This window comes from Hyla sarda, chromosome 8 (assembly GCF_029499605.1).
Source record: "Hyla sarda isolate aHylSar1 chromosome 8, aHylSar1.hap1, whole genome shotgun sequence".
Lineage (NCBI taxonomy): Eukaryota > Metazoa > Chordata > Amphibia > Anura > Hylidae > Hyla > Hyla sarda.
Window position 1 is genome coordinate 230,954,071 of NC_079196.1, and position 15,297 is coordinate 230,969,367.

Consider the following 15,297-nt stretch of genomic DNA (forward strand, 5'->3'; position numbering starts at 1 on the left):
ATAAGCGCCTAAAATCTGTTTGGCACTATCCATATTTATGAAGTGTTGATGTAGCACCATAGCCAATCTACTCTGATGAATCAGGCATTGGTGGGTCAAAATCCTGGCTGATCCATGCCTGATTCATCTTCACAAAGGTCAGTCTCTCCACATTTTTCATGGACGGACGAGTTCTGCTTGGAGTGACTATGGCCCCCGCTGCACTAAACACCCACTCTGATGGCACACTACTGGCCTGGCAGGACAGCTTTGCTAGCTGCGGCCACAAATCAAGTTTGGCTGCCTAAAAGTCCAGTGGGTATTCAAGGTTTGTTGGCATGACCATGTCAAGGTATGCTTCCACCTGCTGGTTCAGGTTCTGCTCCATGTCTACCTGCTGCTGATGATTTGCTTCACTATGTGAGTGAAGAAAGGTACTCAACAGTGACTGTAGACTTGGGCTGCTGCTGATGGAGCTGGTATTGCTCCCGCCACCCTTCCCCTCCCAGCAGCCATGGCAGTGGAAAGTGTGCGCAGAGGGCCCCCCCGAGTCAGACCTGCGAGAGAATGGACTATGGCGCTGATAGGCATCGACCAACCGACTACATAGGATGTATCTTTACTAGGTCAATTTGTCCTCCCTCTCAGTGGGTGTAAAAAAGGCCCCCATTTTTTGGTGGTAGCGAGGGTCCAATAAGGGGGAGAGTCAGTCATCCTGCTGCCGAATGGTGACAATTCAGTGGTCACTATACAAGCAAGTGAGCATGCATCGTGCCATTTGTGCAAGTGACTCGGAGGAACTCCCTGCCTCCATCTCCCCTGCATACTGCCATGGTGTGTCTGAGTCCTCTGTCTCGCCTTACTCATAACCCTCTAGCTCTTCTGGCTGCTCATGCTCCTCCTCTCCTGTCAGATGACTAGATAAACCGCCCATCTTGCGAAACCTAAACTCCGCTCCACTGTGCCCCTCCACCTCCTCCTCCTCTAGTTCAGCCCCCACAGGACTCATTCGTGCGTGAGATGTAAGTGCCATGTCTCCCATGCCCTTACCAACCATCGTTTCCATCACGTGTTGTAGAAAAAGAAGCAGTGTAATGATGTTGTTCATCCCGTAATCCTGGCGACTGACTAACAATGTGATTTCCTCAAAGGGCCTGAGCAAACGGCAAGTGTCACGTATGAGCTACCACTGGTTGACATTGAAGTTACACAGGGGAGTATCCCTATCCGCTTGGATCATCAAAAAATGGGTGATGGCTTTTCTCTGTTCGTAAAGTCGGTCCAACATATGGAGGGTGGAATTCCAACGAGTGGGCACGTTGCAAATCAGACTATGTTGGGGGATACCGTTCTGACGCTGCAGCTTAAGAAGGGTGTGCTTTGCAGTGTATGAGTGGCTAAAGTGCCTGCAAAGTTTCATTCCCATTGTTAGGGGAATACTTCAGGAACTGCTTAACAACCAGATTGAACATGTGTGCCATGCAGAGCGCATGGCTCAGCCTTCCTTGTCGCAGCGCAGACAAGCTGTTCTTCCCGTTTTCAGTCATCATGGTTCCAATTTCCAGTTTTCGTGGAGTAAGCCATGCTCCGATTTCTTTATGAATTAATTTTAGCAGTTTCACCCCTGTGTGACTCCATTCCCCAAGGCAAATCATATGAAGAACAGCGTGACATCGCCGTACCCTGCACACATGGTATGATGAACGGGCACTGAGACTTGTCCGTGCAGTTGAGGCCGAGGACACGGTGGAGGATGAGGATGTGCAGGGGAGTGTTATGGGGGTGATAAGAGATGCAGGGGGGGTATGGGGGTGATAAGAGATTCAGGGGGTGTTATGAGGGTAATAAGAGGTGAAATGGGGGTTATGGGGTGATAAAAGGTGCAGGGTGTGTTATGGGGGTGATAACAGGTGCAGAGGGTGTTATGGGGGTGATAAAAGTTGCAGGGGGGTTATAGGGGAGATAAAAAGTGTCATGGGGTGTTATGAGGGTGATAGGAGGTGCAGGGGGGTGTTATGGGGGTGAAAAGAGATGCAGGGGTTGTTATGAGGGTGATAAGAGATGCAGAGAGGTGTTATTGAGGTGATAAAAGGTGCAGGGGTGATAAGAGTTGTGGGGGAGGGGTTATGGTGGTGAAGAGAGGTCCAGGGGAGTTATGAGGGTAATAAAAGGTGCAGGGGTGTTATGGGGGTGATAAGAGGTGCGGGGGGGGGGGGGGGTTATAGAGGTGATGAGAGGTGCAGGGGGGGTTATGGAGGTGATGAGATGTGCAGGGGGTTATGGGGGTGATGAGAGGTGCAGGGGGTATGGGGGTGATGAGAGGTGCAGGGGGTTATCGAGGTGATGAGAGGTGTAGGGGGTTATGGGAGTGATAAGAGGAGCAGGGGGGTGTTATGGGGGTGATAAGAGGTGCAAGGGGGGTTATGGAGGTGATGAGATCTGCAGGGGGTTATGGGGGTGATGAGAGGCGCAGGGGGTGTTATGGGGGTGATGAGAGGTGCAGGGGGCTGTTATGGGGGTGATAAAAAGTGCAGGGGGCTGTTATGGGGGTGATAAAAGGTGCAGGGTGGGTTATGGGGGTGATAAGAGGTGCAGGGGGGGTTATGGGGGTGATAAAAGGTGCAGGGGGGTGTTATGGGGTGAAAAGAGATGCAGGGGGGTGTTATGGGGGTGATAAAATGGGCAAGGGGTTGTGGGGGTGATGAGAGGTGCAGGGGGGGTTATGGGGGTGATGAGAGGTGCAGGGGGGTTATGGGGGGATGAGAGGTGCAGGGGGGTTATGGGGATGATAAGAGGTGCAGAGGGTTATGGTGGTGATAAAAGGTGCAGGGGGTTATGGGGTGATGAGAGGTGCAGGGGAGGTTATGGGGGTGACAAGAGGTGCAGGGGTATTATGGGGGTGATGAGACGTGCAGCGGGGGTTATGGGGGTGATAAGAGGTGCAGGGGGTGTTATGGGTGTGATAAAAGGTGCTGGGGGGTTATGGGGGTGATGAGAGGTGCAGTTTCTTTTTGTTGGGGTGACAAGAGATGCAGGGGGGTTATGGAGGTGATGAGAGGTGCAGGGGGGTTATGGAGGTGATGAGGTGCAGGGAGTGATGAGAAGTGCAGGGGGTGATGAGAGGTGCAGGGGGTTATGGAGGTGATGAGAGGTGCAGGGGGTTATGGGGGTGATAAGAGGTGCAGGGGGGTGTTATGGGGTTGATGAGAGGTGCAGGGGGGTTATGGAGGTGATGAGATGTGCAGGGGGTTATGGGGGTGATGAGAGGTGCAGGGGGGTTATGGGGGTGATGAGAGGTGCAGGGGGTTATGGAGGTGATGAGAGGTGCAGGGGGGTTATGGAGGCGATGAGAGGTGTATTGGGTTATGGGGGTGATAAGAGGTGCAGGGGGGTTATGGAGGTGATGAGAGGTGCAGGGGGTTATGGAGGTGATGAGAGGTGCAGGGGGTTGTGGGGGTGATGACAGGTGCAGGGGGGTGTTATGGGGTTTATGAGAGGTGCAGGGGGGTTATGGAGGTGATGAGATGTGCAGGGGGTTATGGGGGTGATGAGAGGTGCAGGGGGGTTATGGGGGTGATGAGAGGTGCAGGGAGGTTATGGGGGTGATGAGAGGTGCAGGGGGTTATGGAGGTGATGAGAGGTGCAGGGGGTTATGGAGGTGATGAGAGGTGCAGGGGGTTATGGAGGTGATGAGAGGTGCAGGGGGTTATGGAGGTGATGAGAGGTGCAGGGGGTTATGGAGGTGATGAGAGGTGCAGGGGGTGTTATGGGGGTGATGAGAGGTGCAGGGGGGTTATGGAGGCGATGAGAGGTGTATTGGGTTATGGGGGTGATAAGAGGTGCAGGGGGGTGTTATGGGGATGATAAGAGGTGCAGGGGGGTTATGGAGGTTATGAGATGTGCAGGGGGTTATGGTGGTGATAAGAGGTGCAGGGGGGGTTATGGGGGTGATGAGAGGTGCAGGGGGGGTTATGGAGGTTATGAGATGTGCAGGGGGTTATGGGGGTGATGAGAGGTGCAGGGGGGTTATGGAGGTGATGAGAGATGCAGAGGGTTATGGGGGTGATGAGAGGTGCAAGGGTTTATGGAGGTGATGAGAGGTGCAGGGGGGTTATGGGGGTGATGAGGACACAGAGGATAAGAGGGGGTGTATATATATATATATATATATATATATATATATATATATATATATATATATATATATATTTATGATGTGTATGCATGTGTGGCAGGATTATATTCAGTTGGTACAGTGTGTGGCAGGATTATATTCAGTGTAAGGCAGGATTATATTCAGAGGGTACAGTGTGTGGCAGGATTATATTCAGTAGATACAGTGTGAGGCAGTATTATATTCAGGTTAGAGTGTGTGTCAGTATTATATTCAGTGGATACAATGTGTGGCAGCATTGTATTAAGTTGATACAGTGTGTGGCAGTATTATATTCAGGGGTACAGTGTGTGGCAGTATTATATTCAGGATACAGTGTGTGGCAGGATTATATTCAGGGTACAGTGAGTGGCAGTATTATATTCAGGGGTACAGTGTATGGCAGTATTATATTCAGGTTACAGTGTGTGGCAGGATTATATTCAGGGTACAGTGTGTGGAAGGATTATATTCAGGGTAAAGTGGGTGGCAGTATTTTATTTAGGGTACAGTGTGTGGCAGGATTATATTCAGGGGGTACAGTGTGTGGCAGGATTATATTCAGTAGATACAGTGTGTGGCAGTGATTTATTTAGGGTACAGTGTGTGGCAGGATTATAATCAGTGGATACAGTGTGAGGCAGCATTATATTCAGGTTACAGTGTGGGGCAGGATTATATTCAGTGTATACAGTATGTGGCAGGATTATATTCAGTTTACAGTGTGAGGCAGGATTATATTCAGGTTACAGAGTGTGGCAGTATTATATTCAGGGTACAGTGTGAGGCAGTGTTATATTCAGTGGATTCAGAGCGGAGCAGCATTATATTCAGGGTACAGTGTGACACAGTATTTTATTTAACGTACAGTGTGTGGCAGGATTATATTCAGTAGATACAGTGTAAGGCAGTATTATATTCAGGTTAGAGTGTGTGGCAGTATTATATTCAGGGGTACAGTGTGAGGCAGCATTATATTCAGTGGATACAGTGTGTGGCAGTTGTCATGATTCGGCTGGCTGGAGGTGGATCCTCTGTGCCAGAGAGGGATTGGCGTGGACCGGTTCTAAGTTGCTACTGGCATTCACCAGAGCCCGCCGCAAAGCGGGATGGTCTTGCAGCGGCGGTAGCAACCAGGTCGTATCCACCAGCAACGGCTCAACCTCTCTGACTGCTGAGATAAGCGCGGTACAAGGGAGTAGACAAGAGCAAGGTCGGACGTAGCAGAAGGTCAGGGCAGGCAGCAAGGATCGTAGTCAGGGGCAACGGCAGGAGGTCTGGAACACAGGCTAGGAACACACAAGGAAACGCTTTCACTGGCACATTGGCAACAAGATCCGGCGAGGGAGTAAAGGGGAAGTGAGGTATAAGTAGGGAGTGCGCAGGTGATGACACTGATTAGGCCTGCTGCGCCAATCAGTGGCACAGTGGCCCTTTAAAATGAAGAGAGCCGGCACGCGCGCGCCCTAAGGAGCGGTGCCGCGCGCGCCGGGACAACACAGACGGGGAACGGGTCAGGTACGGGAGCCGGGATGCGCATCGCGAGCGGGCGCATCCCGCGTCGCGAATCGCATCCCGGCTGGGAGTAATATCGCAGCGCACCCGGCCAGCAGGTCTGACCGGGGTGCTGCGAATGAGAGGACGCTGCGAGCGCTCCGGGGAGGAGCGGGGACCCGGAGCGCTCGGCGTAACAGTACCCCCCTCCCTTGGGTCTCCCCCTCTTCTTGGAGCCTGAGAAACTGAGGATAAGACTTTTGTCTAGGATGTTGTCCTCAGGTTCCCAGGATCTCTCCTCAGGGCCACAATTCTCCCAGTCAACCAAAAAGAATCTTTTACCTCTGACCGTCTTGGATGCTAGAATCTCCTTCACCGAGAAGACGTCAGACGAACCGGAAACAGGAGTGGGAGAACCAACTTTGGGAGAGAAGCGGTTAAGGATGAGTGGTTTAAGGAGAGAGACATGGAAGGCATTGGGAATACGGAGAGAAGGAGGAAGAAGGAGTTTGTAAGAGACAGGGTTGATCTGGCACAAGATTTTGAAAGGACCAAGATAGTGTGGTCCCAGTTTATAACTGGGGACACGAAAGCGGACATACTTAGCGGAGAGCCATACCTTGTCTCCGGGAGCAAAAATGGGGGGAGTTCTTCTTTTTTTATCAGCAAATTTTTTCATCCGGGATGAAGCCTGTAAGAGAGAATTTTGGGTTTCTTTCCATATGGTGGAAAGATCTCGAGTCACTTCATCAACAGCGGGCAAACCAGAGGGCATGGGAGTGGGGAGGGGAGGAAGAGGGTGACGGCCGTACACCGCGAAAAATGGGGATTTAGCAGAAGATTCGGAGACTCTGAAGTTGTATGAGAATTCGGCCCATGGTAGAAGATCTGCCCAGCCATCCTGGCGGGAGGAAACAAAATGTTGTAAATAGTCACCCAGGACCTGATTAATTCTTTCTACTTGCCCATTGGATTGGGGATGATAAGAAGAAGAGAAGTTTAATTTGATCTTGAGCTGCTTACAGAGGGCCCTCCAGAATTTAGACACAAATTGGACGCCTCTATCGGAGACGATATGCGTGGGCAAACCGTGAAGGCGAAAAATGTGTATAAAAAATTGCTTTGCCAACTGAGGCGCTGAAGGAAGGCCAGGAAGAGGGATAAAATGTGCCATCTTGGAAAATCGATCAACGACCACCCAAACAACTGTGTTGCCACGGGATGAGGGCAAGTCCGTAATAAAGTCCATACCAATCTGTGACCAAGGTTGTTCAGGAACAGGCAGAGGATGAAGGAGACCAGCAGGCTTCTGGCGAGGAGTCTTATCCCGTGCACAGACAGTACAGGCCCGCACGAAATCAACAACATCAGTCTCCAGAGTCGGCCACCAATAAAATCGAGAGATGAGTTGAAAGGATTTTTTGATGCCTGCATGGCCTGCGAGGTGGGAGGTGTGTCCCCACTTGAGAATCCCGAGGCGCTGGCGTGGAGAAACGAAGGTCTTCCCTGTAGGAGTTTGTCTGATGGAAGCTGGAGAAGTGGAGATCAGACAGTCCGTAGGAATGATGTGTTGCGGAGAGGCTTCCACTTCAGAGGCATCTGAAGAACGAGAGAGGGCATCGGCCCTAATGTTCTTGTCAGCAGGGCGAAAATGGATTTCAAAGTTAAAACGGGCAAAGAACAACGACCACCTAGCCTGGCGAGGGTTCAGTCGTTGAGCAGACTGGAGATAAGAGAGATTCTTGTGATCAGTGTATATAATAACTGGATATTTGGATCCCTCCAGCAGGTGCCTCCATTCCTCAAGCGCCAATTTTATGGCCAGTAGTTCTCGATCACCAATGGAGTAGTTTTTCTCCGCCGGAGAGAAGGTCCTAGAAAAAAAACCACAAGTAACAGCATGCCCGGAAGAATTTTTTTGTAGAAGAACTGCTCCAGCTCCCACTGAGGAGGCGTCTACCTCCAATAAGAAGGGTTTAGATGGGTCAGGTCTGGAGAGTACGGGAGCAGAAGAAAAGGCAGACTTGAGATGTTTAAATGCGTCTTCCGCTTGAGGAGACCAGGACTTAGGATTGGCATTTTTCTTGGTTAGAGCCACGATAGGAGCCACAATAGTGGAAAAGTGTGGAATAAATTGTCTGTAATAATTGTCGAACCCCAAAAAACGTTGGATAGCACGGAGTCCGGAGGGGCGTGGCCAATCTAATACGGCAGATAGTTTATCTGGGTCCATTTGTAGTCCCTGGCCAGAGACCAAGTATCCTAGGAAAGGAAGAGACTGACATTCAAAGAGACATTTTTCCATTTTGGCATAAAGTTGATTGTCCCGAAGTCTCTGAAGAACCATGCGGACATGCTGGCGGTGCTCTTCTAAGTTGGCAGAAAAAATCAGAATATCGTCCAGGCAAACCACAACACAGGTATATAGAAGATCACGAAAAATGTCATTAACAAAGTCTTGGAAGACGGCAGGGGCGTTGCACAGGCCAAAGGGAAAGGGCATGACCAGATACTCAAAGTGTCCATCTCTGGTGTTAAATGCAGTCTTCCATTCGTCCCCCTCTCTGATGCGGATGAGATTATAAGCACCTCTTAAGTCCAGCTTGATAAAGATGTGGGCGCCTCGTAGGCGGTCAAAGAGTTCCGAGATAAGAGGTAAGAGGTAGCGTTTTTTTACCGTGATTTTATTAAGTCCGCGATAATCAATGCAAGGGCGTAGGGAGCCATCTTTTTTGGAGACAAAAAAAAATCCAGCTCCGGCAGGAGAGGAGGACATGCGGATAAACCCCTTTTTCAAATTCTCCTGAATGTACTCCGACATGGCTTGGGTTTCCGGAGCAAACAGAGAATAGATTCTGCCCCGGGGTAGTAGTACCCGGGAGGAGGTCAATAGGACAGTCATAAGGCCTGTGAGGAGGCAAAGTCTCTGCTTGTTTTTTGCAAAAAAACATCAGCATAGTTCAGATAGGCCTTAGGAAGACCAGATACCGGGGGAACAACAGGGTCACGACTGTGAGTACTGGGAGCCGGTTTAAGACAGTCCTTGTGGAAAGAAGTACCCCAGTTCTTGATTTCCCCTGTGGTCCAATCAAGGGTTGGGGAATGGCGTTGAAGCCACGGTAATCCAAGAAGAATTTCTGAAGTGCAGTTAGAGAGGACCAAAAATTCAATTTTTTCGTGATGGGGTCCGATGCACATTAGGAGAGGTTCCGTGCGGTAACGCACGGTACAGTCCAATCTTTCATTGTTAACAGAGTTGATGTAGAGGGGTCTGGCGAGACTGGTCACCGGGATGTTGAACCTGTTGATGAGAGAGGCCAAAATAAAATTTCCTGCAGATCCGGAATCCAAGAAGGCCATAGCAGAGAAGGAGAAGGTAGAAGAAGACATCCGCACAGGCACAGTAAGGCATGGAGAAGCAGAGTTCACATCAAGAGCTGTCTCACCTTTGTGCGGAGTCAGCGTGCGTCTTTCCTGGCGAGAAGGACGGATAGGACAATCCTTCAAGAAATGTTCGGTACCGGCACAGTACAGGCAAAGGTTCTCCATGCGGCGTCGTGTCCTCTCTTGAGGTGTCAAGCGAGACCGGTCAACTTGCATAGCCTCCACGGCGGGAGGCACAGGAACGGATTGCAGAGGACCAAAGGAGAGAGGAGCCGGGGAGAGAAACCGCCTCGTGCAAACAAAGTCCATATCCTGGCGGAGCTCCTGACGCCTTTCGGAAAAACGCATGTCAATGCGAGTGGCTAGATGAATGAGTTCATGCAGGTTAGCAGGAATTTCTCGTGCGGACAGCACATCTTTAATGTTACTGGATAGGCCTTTTTTAAAGGTCGCGCAGAGGGCCTCGTTATTCCAGGATAATTCGGAGGCAAGAGTACGGAATTGGATGCTTGGGGGGGCAGGCCTTGAGCTGTGTGAGGGGCCCGAAATTTCTGATGGCAGCCCTGTCAGTAACTGTAACACTCACAGTATAGTGGATGCGCTGTACATGTGTGGATAAAAGCTTGGGCCATGTCAGGGAGCAGAGTCTAAGGTGGACTTGCTGTGGCATGCGGCACCCAGGTCGCTACCCCTAACACAACTCAACCACATAGGCCGCTGAGGGGATAATTTAACCCTTAACCACCCCCATTTGTGACTGTCAGGGTTTTTGTTTAAAGTCCCATGAAAATCAATGGGAAATATATGTTCTCACATAACTTCCGTACGGCTGGAGATATTTCAATACCTTGGGCACATATCACGGGTCGGGATAGGAGGTCGAGTTAGGAGGTCAGGATTTGAGGACGGGATTTGAGAATGGCATGGGAGGTCGGGATATGAGGACAGGATAGGAGGATGGGAAAAGAGGACGGGATAGGAGGTCAGGATAGGAGGTCGGGAGAGGAGGTTGAGATTGGAGGACGGGATAGGAGGATGGGATTGGAGGTCGGGATAGGAGGTTGGGATAGGAGGTTGAGATAGGAGGACGGGATAGGAGGTCGGGATAGGAGGTCGGGATAGGAGGTCAGGATAAGAGGTCGAGATAGGAGGTCGGGATATGAGGACGGAATAGGAGGTCGAGATAGGAGGACGGGATAGGAGGTCGGGATAGGAGGTCGAGATAGGAGGAGGGGATAGGAGGATGGGATAGGAGGTCGAGTTAGGAGGTAAGGATATGAGGACGGGATAGGAGTACGGGATAGGAGGACAGGATAGGAGGACGGGATAGGAGGATCGGATAGGAGGTCGGGATAGGAGGTCGGGATAGGAGGACGGGATAGGAGGTCGAGATAGGAGGTCGGGATAGGAGGACGGGATAAGAGGAGGGGATAGGAGGTGGAGATAGGAGGTCGGGATAGGAGGTCGGTATAGGAGGTCGAGATAGGAGGAGGGGATAGGAGGATGGGATAGGAGGTTGGGATAGGAGGGAGGGATAGGAGGTCGAGTTAGGAGGTCAGGATATGAGGGGGAGATAGGAGGTTGAGATAGGCGGACGGGATAGGAGGACAGGATAGGAGGTCGGGATAGGAGGTCGGGATAGAAGGACAGGATAGGAGGTTGAGATAGGAGGTCGGGGTAGGAGGACGGGATATGGGGTTGGGATATGACAACAATATATGGGGATTGGATATGAAGTCAAAAGCTTCCTCCTCTGTTGATCCACAACAAGGATTAGGAAGGGAAAACCAGGCAACGCCGGGTACTCAGCTAGTATATATATATATATATACATATATATATATATATATATATATATATATATATATATATATATATATAAAACTCAAAGTGTGTGTGTGTATTTTTGTATGTATGTGTGTATGTTCCATGAAAACTTCCAAATGGCTAAAGATATTAACATGAAACTTGGCACACATGTTACTTATATGTCACCAACAAACATAGGATAGGTAATTTAACCCTTACTCACCCCCATTTGCCAGGGGCGGGTTTATGTTTAAAGTCCCATACAAGTCAATGGAAATATATGTTACTGCATAACTTCCAAACGGCTGGAGATATTTCCATAATACTTGGTCACATGTTACTTATATGTCCACTTAAAATATGGGACAGTTCATTTAACCCTTTACTACTCCCATTTTTGTTTAAAGTCCCATGAAAATCAATGGGAAATGTATGTTCCCATATAACTTCTGTACGGCTGGAGATATTTCAATACTTGGTACACATATTACGGATCGGGATATGAGGACGGGATGGGAGGTCGGGATAGGAGGATGGGATATGGGGACGAGATAGGAGGACGGGATAGGAGGTCGTGATAGGAGGTCGTGATAGGAGGTCGAGATAGGAGGTCGGGATAGGAGGATGGGATAGGAGGACGGGATATGAGGACGAGATATGAGGTCAGGATAGTAGGTCGGGATAGGAGGACGGGATAGTAGGTCGGGATAGGAGGACGGGATAGGAGGTCTGGATAGGAGGTTGGGATAGGAGGTTGAGATAGGAGGTCGGCATAGGAGGTTGGGATAGGAGGTCGGGATAGGAGGACGGGATAGGAGATCAGGATAGGAGGTCGAGCTAGGAGGACGGGATAAGAGGACGGGATAGGAGGACGGGATAGGAGGACAGGATAGGAGGTTGGGATAGAAGGACGGAATAGGAGGACGGGATAAGAGTATGGGATAGGAGGACATATAGGAGGACGGATAGGAGGACGGGTTAGGAGGTCGGGATAGGAGGACGGGATAGGAGATCAGGATAGGAGGTCGAGCTAGGAGGACGGGATAGGAGGACGGGATAGGAGGACGGGATAGGAGGACAGGATAGGAGGACGGGATAGGACGACGGAATAGGAGGACGGGATAGGAGTATGGGATAGCAGGACGTATAGGAGGACGGGATAGGAGGACGGGTTAGGAGGACGGGAAAGGAGGATGGGATAGGAGGACAGGATAGGAGGATGGGATAGGAGGACGGGATATGAGGACGGGATATGAGGACGAGATATGAGGTCAGGATAGCAGGTCGGTATAGGAGGACGGGATAGGAGGATGGGATAGGAGGTCGGGATAGGAGGTCAAGATAGGAGGTCTGGATAGGAGGTTGAGATAGGAGGTTGGGATAGGAGGTTGAGATAGGAGGTCGGCATAGGAGGTCGGGATAGGAGGTCGGGATAGGAGGACGGGATAGGAGGACGGGATAGGAGATCAGGATAGGAGATCGAGCTAGGAGGACGGGATAGGAGATCAGGATAGGAGGACGGGATAGGAGGACGGGATAGGGGGACGGGATAGGAGGTTGGAATAGAAGGACGGAATAGGAGGACGGGATAGGAGGACGTATAGGAGGACGGGATAGGAGGATGGGTTAGGAGGATGGGAAGGGAGGTCAGGATAGGAGGATGGGATATGACAAGAATATACGAGGACTGGATATGAAGTCAAAAGCTTCCTCCATTGTTTAATTTCCTCCCCTTCCTTAGGAAGGAAAATCCGGGCAACGCTGGGTACTCAGCTAGTATATATATATATATATATATATATATATATATATATATATATATGTATAATTCTTGGAGCCAGCCCTTTCTCACCCTGACATTTTATTATCTCCCTACAGGAACAATGTGATGAGAAAAACCTGAGAACAAGGGAAAATATGACTAAGGAGCTGCAGGATTTCCTGAAAGAAAAGGTACCAGAGATAATCGCTGATGATTCAGGCTTCACATTACTTAAATGTCTCATTTACATTTTATATAGGTAAATTACATTTTTTTTAAATATCCCAAAAAGTAAGGAAGGCAGAGGCAAATGACTCAAAATCTCTCCGAAAATCTCCTCCTCTGGTCTCTCCAGCCAGTCAGAAATAAACAAATAAGGAATGAATAGGAGCTCAATGACTGTAATGTTCCCATTGGTCAGCAGAGACATAACACGCACCGATCCTGGAGCATCACCGGGACGGCCAGCATTATGACCTGGAGGCCAGTGCCAGTCTGTAGTTTATACTGGCAATACCAGTAGACAATAACTTCTACAAACTCCCTACACTCTTACTGGCAGCGGTCATATCATTGTATCAAACAATTTCTCTGGTGGGACAGCGCCACAAATCACAGGCACGAGAGGATCCCACAGATGCTCCCTGTCCCTGAAATGGGCTGTAACATAGTAATGAGAGTTATGACAGGTCCCTCAGAACTACAGAAACACAAAATTCTCCTTTACCTTACTTCTTTATAAAAAAATATTATACCTCCCTGTACTTATCAGCTGCTGTATGGCCCAGATGAAGTTGTGTAGTTCTTCCCAGTCTGACCACAGTGCTCTCTGCTGACACCTTTGTCCATGTCAGGAACTGTCCAGAGCCGGAGAGGTTTGTTATGGGGATTTGCTTCTGCTCTGGACAGTTCCTGACATGGACAGAGGTGTCAGCAGAGAGCACTGTGGTCAGACTGGAAAGAACTACACAACTTCCTGGGGAGTATACAGCAGCTAATAAGTACTGGAAGGGTTAAGATTTTTACATAGAAGTAATTTACTAATCTGTAGAACTTTCTGGCGCCAGTTGATATTGAAAACATTATTTTCCTTTAGAGTACCCCTTTAACCCCTTAAGGACTCAGGGTTTTTCAGTTTTTGAACTTTCGTTTTTTCCTCCTCACCTTTTAAAAATCATAACCCTTTCAATTTTCCACCTAAAAATCCATATTATGGCTTATTTTTTGCGTCACCAAGTCTACTTTGCAGTGACATTAGTCATTTTACCCAAATATTCATGGCGAAACAGAAAAAAAAATCATTGTGAAACAAAATCGAAGAAAAAACGCCATTTTGCAACTTTTGGGGGCTTCCGTTTCTACGCAGTGCATATTTCGGTAAAAATTACACCTTATCATTATTCTGTAGGTCCATACAGTTAAAATGATACCCTACTTATATAGGTTTAATTTTGTCGCACTTCTGGAAAAAATCATAACTAAATGCAGGAAAATTTATACGTTTAAAAATGTCATTTTCTGACCCCTATAACTTTTTTATTTTTCCACGTACAGGGCGGTATGAGGACTCATTGTTTGCGCCGTGATATGAAGTTTTTATCGGTATGATTTTTGTTTTGATCGCACTTTTTCATCACTTTTTATTGATTTTTTAATGGTATAAAAAGTGACCAAAAATACGCTTCTTTAGAATTTGGAATTTTTTTGCGCGTACGCCATTGACCATGCAGTTTAATTAATTATATATTTTTATAGTTTGGACATTTAAGAACGCGGTGATACCACATATGTTTATTGTTTTTTTTTTTTTACACAGTTTTTTTTTTTTTATGGGAAAAGGGGGGTGATTCAAACTTTTATTAGGGAAGGGGTTAAATGACCTTTATTAACACTTTTTTTTAAACTGTTTTTTGCAGTGTTATAGGTCCCATAGGGACCTATAACACTGCACACACTGATCTCTTATACTGATCATTGTTATCCCATAGGGACCTATAACACTGCACACACTGATCTCTTATACTGATCATTGTTATCCCATAGGGACCTATAACACTGCACACACTGATCTCTTATACTGATCATTGTTATCCCATAGGGACCTATAACACTGCACACACTGATCTCATATGCTGATCACTGGCGTGTATTAACACGCCTGTGATCAGTGTTATCGGCGCTTGACTGCTCCTGCCTGGATCTCAGGCACGGAGCAGTCATTCGTCGATCGAACACCGAGAAGGCAGGTAAGGGCCCTCCCGTTGTCCGGTCAGCTGTTTGGGACGCCGCGATTTCACCGCGGCGGTCCCGAACAGCCCGACTGACTAGCCGGGATACTTTCACTTTCGCTTTAGAAGCGGCAGTCAGCTTTGACCGCCGCTTCTAAAGGGTTAATACCGCACATTGCTGCGATCGGCGATGTGTGGTATTAGCCGCGGTTCCCGGCCGTTGATGAGTGCCGGGACCGACGCGATATGATGCGGGATCGCGGCGCGATCCCGCTTCATATCGCGGGAGACGGCACTGGACGTAAATATACGTTCTCCGTCGTTAAGGGGTTAAAGGGGTATTCCAGGAAAAAACTTTTTTTTATATATCAAATGGCTCCGGAAAGTTAAACAGATTTGTAAATTACTTCTATTAAAAAATCTTAATCCTTCCAATAGTTATTAGCTTCTGAAGTTTTCTGTCTAACTGCTCAATGATGATGTCACGT

The 15,297-nt window shown here is 48.7% G+C and overlaps 1 protein-coding gene across 4 annotated transcripts in view; it reads left to right on the forward strand.

Moving 5' to 3' along the window:
• LOC130284955 (RING finger protein 112-like) overlaps positions 1 to 15,297 on the forward strand; it is a 228,822-nt gene that overhangs the window by 177,572 nt on the left and 35,953 nt on the right. For all 4 annotated transcript variants that reach the window (XM_056535938.1, XM_056535939.1, XM_056535940.1 and 1 more), the window contains one exon: positions 12,698 to 12,772. In XM_056535938.1, the coding sequence (XP_056391913.1) occupies positions 12,698 to 12,772 (75 nt within the window). The remainder of the gene's footprint in view (positions 1 to 12,697; positions 12,773 to 15,297) is intronic.